We start from the raw sequence: 12,747 nt of genomic DNA on the forward strand, positions 1-12,747 counted from the left end.
ACACTATTTTTGTCCAATGACCCCAAGCTACCCATCCTTATCGCTCGCGGATAATTATGTTGCTGTCGTGCTCGCACACTCACTGCGGGCGCCCGCTGCAGTCGCGACAGCATAATTACGCGCGAGCGATAAGGATGGGTAGCTTGGGATTGGACAAAATTGTACGTGCTCACGGACCGGGCTTTAGTAAGTAATACCTGTTGTCGTGCGGGTGCAGCACGACGCGCTGGTAGTCGCGGCGCGCGAGCTGCTGGCGCTGGCGCGAGCCCAGCTCCGCCGTGCCGTCGCGCGAGATGAACAGCTGCAGCCCCGACGCTGCAACATATCACACATGTTAGTTAGCAGGATACCTAGTTAGCATGTCAAAACCCACTCTAGTGACAAAAAAAACTAATAATAATACAGAATTAGCTTTGCACTCCAAAAGAATAAATTGGCTTATTCCACTATTCCCCGTTAACAATCCCCGTCAACGGGAAACAATGAACTTTTTGTTCACTAATCCCCGTTAACGACAATTGGAGCTTATAATGGGGATTAATAAACTTTGTAGTTATATTAGGATTTCATTTTGAACGAATTTAACGTTAACGGGGAATAGCGAACAAAAAGTTCACTTATCCCTGTTGACGGGGATTGTCAACGGGGAATAGTGGAATAAGCCAGAATAAATATGTCCAATCCAATAAAAGATTAATAAAACATTATTTACGTAACTTGAACACATTTATCTGAAGTATAGATGAACTAGACTGAACTGTCCCACTTGTGACATTAACAGGGGGCGCCACCGTCAATACCGGATCGCTGGTTCCGATTTTTGCCACGTTGGAAACTATAAAGTTAACGATGGTGGCGCCCCCCTGTCAATGAGTTTGGTGGGACAGTTCAGTGTATAGTTCCAAAATACTGGACTGTCCTGTCGATGACATTGACAGTGGGGCGCCACCGTTAATACCGGATCGCTGGTTCAGATTTTTGCCATGTTGGAAACCATATAGTTGAACGATGGTAGCGCCCCCCTGTCATTGAGTTTGGTGGGACAGTTCAGCGTGGGTCATCTATATCAAAATATTCTATTTGAAAGCAATTAACAATGATCGAGTACGTACTCTCAGCGGCGTCGTCGACGGCGTGCTTGAGGTCGGTGGCGGCGAGCAGCTCGTCGATGAGCGAGTCGGGGTTCACGCGCGTGTTCTCCACGCGACACGACGCCGTGTGCTGCGAAACAATGCAATGCTATCATTAGTCTGCTTACATCTGCAGCAGGAATTTAAATCAAAAATGAATTTTAAACATGCCCGATGTTATCTTGATGATTTATCGAATTATCGTAAACGTGTCAGGGCTAGGGCCAACTTGGCCACAAAAAATAACAAGACCAATAAAACTTATGACAAGATGAGGTATATCTTTTCGGTACAGCCAGGCCTGTTCATCTCCGCGAGTTTACATTGAAAACAAAACACGCACGATGGCCCACCTACAGGATACTATTTGACAAGGCCTCACATACATATATTTGTAAGAACTATTTATTAGTCTAAACAAATAAAGAAATTTTGACTTTGACTTATACGAGCGAACATTGACTCACGCACGCGTATTCTTGTGTATGATGGAAGAAAATAAAGAAAATGGTGTACTAAATACTGTGCAGTATTTAACTGCCTAAATAATAATAAAAACACAGAATGTACTTTTTTAAGTTGCCTCAAGACACTGAGAGGTAAATAAGTAGTTAATATTATTCATGATAATTCATGCTAAATCATGCATTTCCTCCGCCATTTTCCGCAGTTTGGCACCTCACGTCACATCATTTTACCGAAGTCAGCCCTATAGCTTCGGCGCAGTGCCGATCACTGACGTTTGTCAACAAAATGGTGCTTGACTCTTGAGACAGGCTAAATTACACCATATTGTTAATGACATTGAGCATACATTTGTTTAAATACCTTCGCGAAGTAAAACTTCTGTACGTAGTACTTATTATTATTCTGTGGTGTTACCTGCGCGTCGTCGGGCGGCAGCGGCTGCGGCGGCGGCGGCGGCGCGGGGTGCGCGAGCGGCGCCTGGTGCGCCTGGTGGGCGGGCCGCAGGCGGCGCTCGCGGGCCGCGCGCGCTCGCTCCAGCGACCCGCCCTCCGACGCCGACGCAGACGCCGACAGCGAGCCCGATGACGGGTTCCTGCAACCACAGTAGTTCTAGTGATGCGCTCGGATTACAGCTAAATCACGATAGGGTAGATAAACTGATTCAAATTGGAATGCCAATGAAATTCGTATTCAAAAGGTATTATCATACAAAAAAAATGCAATGTTTGATTTTCGCGTTTAAAAACTCAATAAATTATCACATTAATAACAAAACTGTGAAACGATTCAAAAGTTTAATTATTGACACATTATTTAAAATTAGATTCTTTATGAATTTACGCTATTGACTATGTAATCAAAAAATCTACAAGAATTTCTTTTTACACAATTTCTCAATATCACAAAACAGATATTTTGTTAAAAATAAGCACAAAGCATAGTTTTCGCCTATTACAATATAATTTACATTATGCGAAAGTGCAATAATCAATAAAATTAGGGATTAGAAAATGTTTACCAGTCATTACACACAAGCAAACAGTGTTGAAAAATGCATAAATAGCGGTTATAATTAACAAATTTATAATTTATAAATATAGTGGAGGAGGCTCATAGTCCAGCAGTGGACTGTAAAGGGCTGTTGATGATGATGATGATAATTTATAAAAAAATATTATTCATTTATATTATTGCACTTACGGAAATAAATATGTTTATATTACTTTTAAATAAAGCGTAGCGTAATTCATCATGCAAATTGATAACCCGAATATATTATACAGACATGCACTCTTCATACAAAAGCGTTTTCAGAACTGAAATGAAGAATGATTAAACCCATGCACAATATATTTCTAAACAATACAGCGTATGTACTTATAAACTATGTACAATATAAAAACAACGAAAAACAAACACTAACGAACTCCAATTTATTACATTTTATAATAAGAAGTAGACAACAATAAATAAATTAATTAAACTATTTAGGCATTTATAAAAACGACAAAAGCGAATGATTTAGGGACCATTATCGGGAAAAATTGTAAGTTTTTTACAAAATGGTCCCTCAATCATCAATATCACAAAGTGTATCATTATTTTACAACCAATGTTTGATTATACATTTCAAATAATACATCCCAATTCAAGTTTATGATTTGACTATTGTGTATCACATTACAATATTTGTTTCGTGTTTTTTCTGTTATTTAGAATTTGACAAGTTTTTCCGAAGACCGAGTGTGTATTTTGTGTGATACAACTCTGCGATAGATGTAGGGTGATGTATAATGCTTGTATATTGATAAGGAACATCGATACGAGACAACATCTAAGGTTTCACGCGATTCGGGACACTGTATTTACGATTCCTATGTGCAAACCCAATATTTTCTCTACTCTTTGTGAATTATTCTCACTCGACTCAGTCTGATGCTGTCTTTTTTGCCACAAAAACCTTTTTGATTAACTTTGTAGTAAAGCAACTTCTATATTATGCCAAAAACTTTTTCCATTCGAATTCCTAAACAATTATTTTTTCCATCATGTTTACAAAATGAAGAAAGTGAAAGTGCCAAATTAGAGCCAATGAGGGCTATCGTTTTTATACTTAACAGTTGGCACCCCTGGCGATTGACAGGGCCTTACTCTACAGTGGCGCCATCTTGATGAGTGCAAATGCGATAGTCCTCCTACCACTTTAGCGCTCACCAGTTGGTGCCACTGTCTTCGCTACTAGCAAGTGACAGGACCTTACTCTACAGTGGCGCTAACTGGTGAGCGCTAAAACGATAGCCCTCAGTTCAGTAAGTAATACGAGTATAGTCGCGATCAGTGTCCCAAGCCGCGGGTGTTACTGTGTGGGCTGCGGACTGACAGCGCGGAACTGGGCCGGCGCGGCAGCGAGCCCTCGCGCCGGCCGCACGTGCACGCCTCCGCCGCCGCCGCCGGACCCGCCGCCCTGTCGTGTCACAGCTTAGCCACGGGCGGACAACGCACAATGCAGTACACCTTGCGTCACCGACGAGAAATACAGGGTGATTTTTGTATCAGTATCCAAATTTTCAGGATCGACTCAGAATCAGTAACTTAATTCATTTACGTAAAGAAAACTAAAACTCCATATTTAATTATTTTCATCCGCTGCGCGCGGTTTCCAAATTGACTCACGTGGAAAATTTGCTTCGTTCATGGAAAAAAATGTACACACAGTTAACTGCAAAGCTTAATAGACATAACGGTGAGCGAAAATAAGCAATAACCTTTAAAACTTAAGATATGGGCACCCGCGAATTAGACTTTCAATATTTTTTTTGCGAAAAATACCACAATTAAAAATAATTACGATAAAGTTGTATTGTCAAATTGTTCTAACGAGCTTATTAAAAAAACTTGGATACTGATAACAAAGTCACCCTGTATTGCGAAACAATACGCGTAGTAAATCTCGTAATTATACCAACTGACTACATCTCCCGTTGAAGGTATATTGTTAGAGGCGTGCGTCAAACGAGTGAGGTTAGTATGTGACGCACTTATAAGGGCGACTCGGTGGCCTCACAAATACGCATTCATACAATGTCGCAGGTATGCGAGTCTCAATTAAAGTAATTTATTCTGATCACCAAGAGCAACAATACAATGTGTAAGAAAAAAGTAACATAATTATTGTTGCTTCTCGTACTGTTCAAGTGGGAGGTGCAGTCAGTGGATATTATTCATCAGTTTCTATCTTAATAGTATGTTTGAACGCAACATTACTTCATAGCATATAGAATTTTATGGACGTGAAAAAATGTGATTTATGCTAAAGTTGTATTAAATCGGTTGACCCAGTTCTCTCACCTGTAAACTGGATCATGATATAAAACAAACGCAAAATCCAACGATGCGTATTTTAACCCAACGTTATTTATAAACGGCACTCTCACACACATTGGTTATCACAAAAACACATTAACACTTGATATTCACAGATTTCACCACACAATAACTTAACCTCCTTTAAACAATATGAATACCCACATTTTAAATATCACAGAACACCAAACATTTCTTACAACTACCGTCACCCATATGGATAGAAGAGAGCGAGACAGAACAGAGGACAGAGCAGCCCGACCGGTTAGTGCGAGGCAAGCGGGAACGCACGAGTCGAGTTTAGCCGCCACATTCAAATTTTGAATATAAATAAATAATTAACTTAGGAAGAAAAATATATTTACAGGAACAAAAAAAACACTAAAATAATTGAAAAAATATATTATTAAATGAGTTAATTTAACAGTTAACTGGAAACTTAGGCAATACTCGGCACAAGGTTTGCAGTTTTTAATGCATTTTATTGCCGGCAGCATCGCCTTCGTTTCCAAGTCCACTATTATCTCACGTTGCCAAATTGATTATTAAAATTACAAAAATTACACGCAACACTGGTCCGTATGTAAATTTTTCTTCCACATCATCGCATCGTCGTGAGTAAGAGATCAGTGATCCACGGCTAAATTCGAGTGTTCGTGGCGGCGCTCACCTGGCGTGGGCGGTGTAGCTGTGCCGTGCGGGCGCGTGCGGCGTGGAAGCGGCGGGCCGCAGGCGCGCGCGCAGGTCCTCGGCGGAGCCCCAGCCGTCCAGCGACAGCTCGTCCTCGAGGCAGCCCGACAGCCGGCTGGCGGCCATGGCCAGCGAGCTTTTGCGGTGCGCGAGCGGCGTCAGGAACGGGAAGTTGTTGAATAGCTCCTCGTTCTTGCGGCAGCGCTCGAGCAGCGCCGGAATCGTGTTCAGCGACTTTTGTTTCAGGATGTGGAAGTTTGTAAGAGGTTCCGCGGCGGGCGTGGGAGGCGCCGGCGCTCGCTTGCGGTCGAAGTATGTGGGCATTGTGGGCACGAGCGTGGCGTCTGGTGTGCGATACTCGTCCGAAGCGGGCGAGCAGGGTTCCGGACGAGGCACGACGTCCGGCACGAGCGTGCAATTCGGCGTGAGGAACACGTCGGACGCGTCCGAAGGCCCGCTCGGGGGGGAGGGGATGTAGAGGGAGGCGGTGACGACGGTGGTGCGCTCGATTCGCACGCTGCGCGCGGGGAGGGATAAAAACATAAAACGAAATTAATAAAGCGTAGACGGGTCGGCCGACTGTTTTTTGACACGGTTTTCGCCCTAACCTTCTAATATGATAAGCTGTGAAAAGTATGTACTTTATGATAAAAATTACTTCCCAAATATCAGTATGAAAATTAATTATTATTAACGCAATTTTCCCCAAAATGTGAAAATGAAAGCTTTTGTAAAAAATATCATACAAACAATAAAATAATGATGTCGTGCCTTGAGTGCCCGAGCAACTGCACGCAGGAGGATTTAATGAATGTTGCTGACAACGCCATTATTGAAGCGGAGTTTTGGGCTGACACTGTGTAGGTTTGTTGTCGACGCGATAAGAATAAAAAAACTGGCAAACAGCATTGAAACTACCCATAGAAATAAGGAATAATGTTTTCAATTTACAATGCTCAATTATCTTAACCTCTTTCTTATTTCCACAAGAGTAAGAGTTATCAGATACTATACAAAAACCATTTGTTATTTTCAGATGATAGTCCAAAAAACAGTTGACTGACCCAACTACAGGGCGGTAAAATAAAATAGGGTTAGTGACGTGCGGGTGTTGCGTCTGTACAGTGCGCCGCGGGCCGGGGCGTCGCGGGTCGTAGCGGGTCGTTGCGGGTCGTTGCGGGGCGTGGCGGGGCGTCGCGGGTCGTTGCGGGGCGTGGCGGGGCGTCGCGGGTCGTTGCGGGGCGTGGCGGGGCGTCGCGGGTCGTCGCGGGTCGTTCCGGGCGTGGCGGGGCGTCGCGGGTCGTTGCGGGGCGTCGCGGGGAGTGAGCGGGGCGTGTGGGCTCACCTGTTGTGGTGCGGGCGCGCGTCGGGCTCGCCCTCGGAGCTCTGCCGCGAGTGCGCCGACGCACCCGATGCAGAGCTGCCGTAGCCTGACGCCTGGAAGGAAACCACTCAATTAATATGTTATTTGATATTATGTGCTGTATTCAGTATGCGACTTGTAACCACGTTTTAAAGCTGCGTCATCTGTTGGTGGGAAGTTAATATTTCCTCGTGGACTTGTAATAGGGATTGCGAACGCCATTGATAACGTTTTATAAAATTACACGCTCATTAAATATACTCAAAGTCAAAGATTTTATCCAGTACTTAGGCCCTTTGTCAGACTCTTTTTCAATGAGGGTTTTTGCGTATGAAAAATCCGCCAGATGGCAATACGTAGACGCGAGGTCCAAATGCTGCATGATTAGTTATTTTTGACATAACATTGACAGATATGTCAAAATCCACCAATCACGCAGCATTTGGACCTCCCGTCTATGTATTGTCATCTGGCGGATTTTTAATTCGCGAAAACCCTCAATTCTTTATTCAGTATGCGATTTGTAACCATGTTTTAAAGCTGCGTCATCTGTTGGTGTGAAATTAACATTTCCTCATGGATTTATAAGTTTGGGACTACGAAAGTCATAAGGTTTTATAAAATTACACGCTCATTGAATATACTCAAAGTCAAAGCTTTTATTAAATACTTAGGCCCTTTCCAGTGCGCTTATACACGTCCCCAAGTATAGCTTGTCCTACCACCACTTCGGGACAACATATGGGCTGATGCCGGGAAGAAAATATGGCGGAAGAAACTCAGTCACCTTTGTCAGCCTCTTTTTCAATTAGATACAACTGTGTACAATGTCATCTCCGCCACTTCTAACTAGTGTTCAACTTTCGTTCGAGTGTTTTTGATTAGTTATGGGGTAAGAAATTAGGCCCGCCATACACGGGCAGCTTGAAGCAGCTAGTATCCGACAGCTTCAAGCTGCGACTGCACAGTGAACTGCAGAGTTCTATGGACGCACATACACGAACCGCTCGAGCAGTTGCAACTGATTCGGGCGGTCGACAGCTTGAAGCTGTCGACCCTGACTGCTTCAAGCGGTCCGTGTATTGCCGGCCTTACTGTTCAAAATCGATTCTGTCTCACTACAGTGTGGTACAGTAGTATCTAGGCGTCCGTACCTTGCTGCTCATGTCGCCGGAGGTGTTGGAGGAGTTTCGCGAGTGTGTGTGCGCGCACGACGCGCACGGCGCCGCGCCCGCGTTCGCTACCGCGCCCGAACCCGCCAATGCTAACGCCGCGCTCGCTGCCAAACAAAAGGAACAAGATTAGCGCTATGTTATCCCTGTAGTGAAAGGGGCTTGGTGCGAGTTTACATCAAACATTTTCTAAAACTACTACTAAAAGCTAGCGACTACGTAAAAAAATGACATTACGGACGGATAGTACAGCGTCCCAAGCGGATACCTCAGGATATTTTTTGACAGACTCGCTAACGAGGACGTTCAATGCAAACTCGCACTCAGCACACAGAGTAGAATAGAACCACCCTCACTGTTCCCACAGGTGTCTAAGGCCCGGTTTCCACCAAGACGGAGCGGAGAAATGTTTTGAATAACCAAATTTTATTTAAATTAAATGACACTGACAGAATGAAATCTGATTAGTTCATCATCATTATTTCTGCCATAGGACATCCACTACTAAATATAGGCCTTCCCCAATGATTTCCATTTCACCCGGTTGGTAACGGCAGAGTAAATACAAATGAGGAGGGTCATCTTCATAGAAACGCACCGAGCGCGGTCTGTATGTGAGCGCGCCAATTCTCATTTGTATTTACTCTGGTAGCGGCCTGCATACAGATCCTTCCCGATACCTTTAAGACATCATAAAGGAGTGGTTATTAAAAAAAATCTCCTTGATGGAAACCGGGCCTAAGAGGACACTGAGGGAGAAATATTATTCGAACATGGGGCCCCCTAACCCGACCGACCTGTGTAGGGTCGCTTTTGCCTTTGTTAAATTAAATTAGAAAAGGTCGTCCTTCGGATAATGTTACTCATTTATTTTGAATAACATGTGTTTGAATTTACATATGACGTATGAAAATGTTGTCAGTTATACGGCTGGCGCGTACAGACGGTCCTCCTGACATTTTTATTTTTATTTTTTTATCCACAGCGAGGAAGCTCTTGGCCTGTATCTCACCTGATGGTAAGTGATGATCAGGCCGAAGGCATCATAGACTTTTAACTATCAATCTGAATAGGTAAACTAACTTCTAATAAACAAGTCAATTCATAACAATGAAGTTGGTATCTTACCTGGCAAGTCGGGCGCGGCGACGGGCGAGTCGTCGGCGTCGGGGGAGGGCAGCTCGCACGACGGCAGCGACGACAGCGGCGCCGAGTGCCCGCCCTCGCCTGGAAATTACACATCTACATATTAATTATCATTTTATACATAGCACAGAACCACAGGCGCAACGCATATTGTCTCCAAAGAAAAAAATGTGTTTCTTACTTTAGTTATGGTCTACTGATCTTGTTTTGGAACTGAATGCGCTCCGAATCCGATCGTGTAGGTAACATCAACACTACATATTTTTAGTGACAGACCTATGATGCGCAAGCATTTTACCTGGACAAACATGATCAAAGATGCAGATGAAGTAAGATTTACCCACATCACCCCCAATCATCCCCAAGATATTACACTATCATAGACTCAGGACTGGGAGACAAAATGGTACTTATTGATTATCACAACAGATTAAAACCAGCCGCCTAGAGATTTTTATTTTATTTTTATTTTTTTTATTTATTTGGTTTACCAATAATTGTTACACCAATGCTTACAAAAAATTAGATAACAATAACTTAGAACTAAGTGCACAATAATAGTACGGTAAACACTGCATGCATGAAAGATTGACACGGTACACTTTTAAAGGTGTATATAATAAATATATATATAATATTAAAAAAGTGAGGCTCATCAACATTAATTTAGATGATGAAGTTGGTATTTAAGCCTGTTCAAAGAGGTGCAAAAAATATCTATATCCCCATTAATATTGTTATTAAGCTTACAGAGCCTCGGGACTGGTGAGTTAAAGCCCAGTACCGTCTTACGGAAAGGAGGATATAGAAAATTGATGGGATTTCTGGGATACCTTGTGGGAACTCTGAATTTAAATTTGGATAGAAGATCTGCGCGCCATGATAAAATCACGTAAAATCGACAAAATGGCACAATAAAAGCTTATCGCGGCGCACATCCTAAGCCTACAGGTTGCAGTGATGCTTAGGACATTGCACAAGAACAGTCGCTAGCTTACAATAAGCACGTGACTGACCTGCGGTCTTCTTGGTGAGCGAGCCGAAGCCGGACGAGGCGGTGGACGACGCGGCGTCGTCGTCGGGCGCCGCGCTCTCCGACCCGCTGTCCTGCTTCGGCTCCACCACCTCCTGCTTCCTCTCGGGCCTGGAAGAAGAAACACACTCGTTATACACAGCTTGCAGATAACACTCGTATTATGGTACGATGCTCAAACAACAGGGACAAACTTGACTTTCACTGGTTTTTATTGGCAGTCAAGCTGTAGATCCTGGCTACATAGGAGTTGCTGCGGTGGGAACGAGAGGTGGGAATAGTCCATTACATATATGACTATGACTATGACTATTATGGTTAAAGAAATTTATTCTCAAAAAAGACAAATAGTCACTTACATGAGAACATCATTTACATGAGTATTCAAATAGATCGTTCAAAACGCTTATTTTATTCATAGGTAGGTACTCATTTAGTGCATTCGTATTATTTTTTTAAAATTTTTTTTTATAACCAACTGCTTAGGTACTTTCTAAAATATGTTGAACAAGTTTAATTTTAAATCCACTAAATGAGCTTACATTTTTTATTTCTGAGGGTATTTTATTATAAAGTTGCGCTCCTTCAAAAGTTATCATTTTTTTGCCATAATTTGTTCTTACTTTGGGTAGTACGAGAAAACTGGCTCGGCGAGCGCTTCGTTTAGTAAAGTTTTTAGCTGTAGTTAAGGTTATACTAGTATGGAAAGAGCTTTTTAAAATTTTTCTTATTAGTATGCAGGTAGTATAGGTATATAATTGCTTGATGTTCATTAATTTAGTATCATTATATATTTTTTCAGTTGAAGTTAAGCGGTGGTTATATTGAAAAAGTATTTTTATAATTTATTACATTCCATTACAATGCTCAAAACTCTTTTCTAGGTTTGTTGCTACCAATGTCGTGTGAAGTATTTGATTAAGCGAATATACCAACTCCAAGACAAAATAAAACGCGGGTGTTCTAGTTCTATTGCTTTAGTTTAGTTCTATTCCGCGAAAATAAGTATTCCCGTTTAAGTTCCAAATCGCTAACGGTCTCAAAGGCCACACGACGAATCGCTTGTCACCCAATCCGCACTTGAATTCTAAATGTCTTTTTATCAGTTCACTACACGTTTAAAACACAAAATAACACCGGACTTGTATACTAGTCTATTAAATAAATTAATCAATTAAAAGCATTGGAACGTATCGACCATGCTGTCCTTTCAACTACCCTCCTCCACAAAATATTGAATCAAGCTTTGAGCGTCGTAAGAAAGATGGCGCTTGGCGGCGGGCTCCATGAATAGAATTAGAAATGTTCAAGTCACGCCACTAAGAGTTCCAATTGATATTTTATGAGATAAATTGATATTAATTTGCTAAAAGTTTAACAGCGGAAAATCGAAAAACATAACTCTTTTTTTCATGTCTTGTAGCATTGAATAAAATTATTATAATGCTAATATTGTTCCGAGAGGCACGTCATAATAAGCGGCTTTCAGATTAATTTATAAAATTCTGTAAAACTACAAAGTCTGAAATAGCTAACATCTAGGTAGGTAATCAGTTACGGCACAAAGGCGATTACAGAACAATTCAATTTAATGTGAAACATTTTTATGCGAATTCCCGTAATAGTGTAGTCGTTAAAGTGTCGTTAAGGCGCGCACACACGCCAGAGCGGCCGAATGTTGCGTGTAATAAGTTTCGCGGCGGTTCCTTGCGCTCGCGCACTAAGGTCATATTCTCGTCACGCAGACCGCGGTCATTTAGCGGCACGTGCGGTTACACGTCACACATGACACTTGACACTCAGCAGCAATATTATTTGCCCACTTTTTAACATAAAGACGAATACAATAAAACCCATAATTGACAACTTATTTTTCCTTTCAGCTGTACCTACCTAAATGAATCATGTCTGCGGCGGTTTTTAGCGATTAGTTCACCTGTATTTTCAGTGTAAATGTCAAGTGGCGTTACGAACATAAAATGCAAATGAGGTTTGGGATTTTGCTTACGAAGTCCTGAGCCATCATTATTTCAATGTGACGCCGCAAGTTTGGCTTGGGTTTGTGTCGTAATGACGTCAGAAAAGTTTACGAAAAAAGGTATTACAGACGCACGATGCAATTGACGTCACATCTCAAGTAAAGGGGAAAAAAGCATAGGAGTAGTGAGTACCCGTTTTGCATAATTTCGCACTGTGTTTGTTACAAATACAGCGGTTTCTAGAAAATATTAATAGGTTTAATATATTAATAGGTTTCACGCGTCTAAAAGACACTTGTGTGATATTATGCTTATTGTGTATTCATGTTGAAATAATGTAGTGTAGGTGCTTATGAAAAGATAACATACGAATTTTTTTTATCTCTATTGGAATACCTTGAAA

General features: G+C 42.0%; 1 protein-coding gene across 1 annotated transcript in view; it reads right to left on the bottom strand.

Moving 5' to 3' along the window:
- The window catches only part of LOC135077913 (early estrogen-induced gene 1 protein), a 94,209-nt gene that overhangs the window by 3,932 nt on the left and 77,530 nt on the right, over nt 1-12,747 (bottom strand). The window contains exons 6-11 of the mRNA XM_063972447.1: nt 10,349-10,476; nt 9,315-9,413; nt 8,169-8,293; nt 2,013-2,084; nt 1,113-1,221; nt 198-315 (exon numbers count right to left, since the gene is read on the bottom strand). Coding sequence (XP_063828517.1) covers nt 198-315; nt 1,113-1,221; nt 2,013-2,084; nt 8,169-8,293; nt 9,315-9,413; nt 10,349-10,476 — 651 coding nt within the window. The remainder of the gene's footprint in view (nt 1-197; nt 316-1,112; nt 1,222-2,012; nt 2,085-8,168; nt 8,294-9,314; nt 9,414-10,348; nt 10,477-12,747) is intronic.

Source organism: Ostrinia nubilalis, chromosome 2 (genome assembly GCF_963855985.1).
Source record: "Ostrinia nubilalis chromosome 2, ilOstNubi1.1, whole genome shotgun sequence".
NCBI classification, from domain to species: Eukaryota; Metazoa; Arthropoda; class Insecta; order Lepidoptera; family Crambidae; genus Ostrinia; species Ostrinia nubilalis.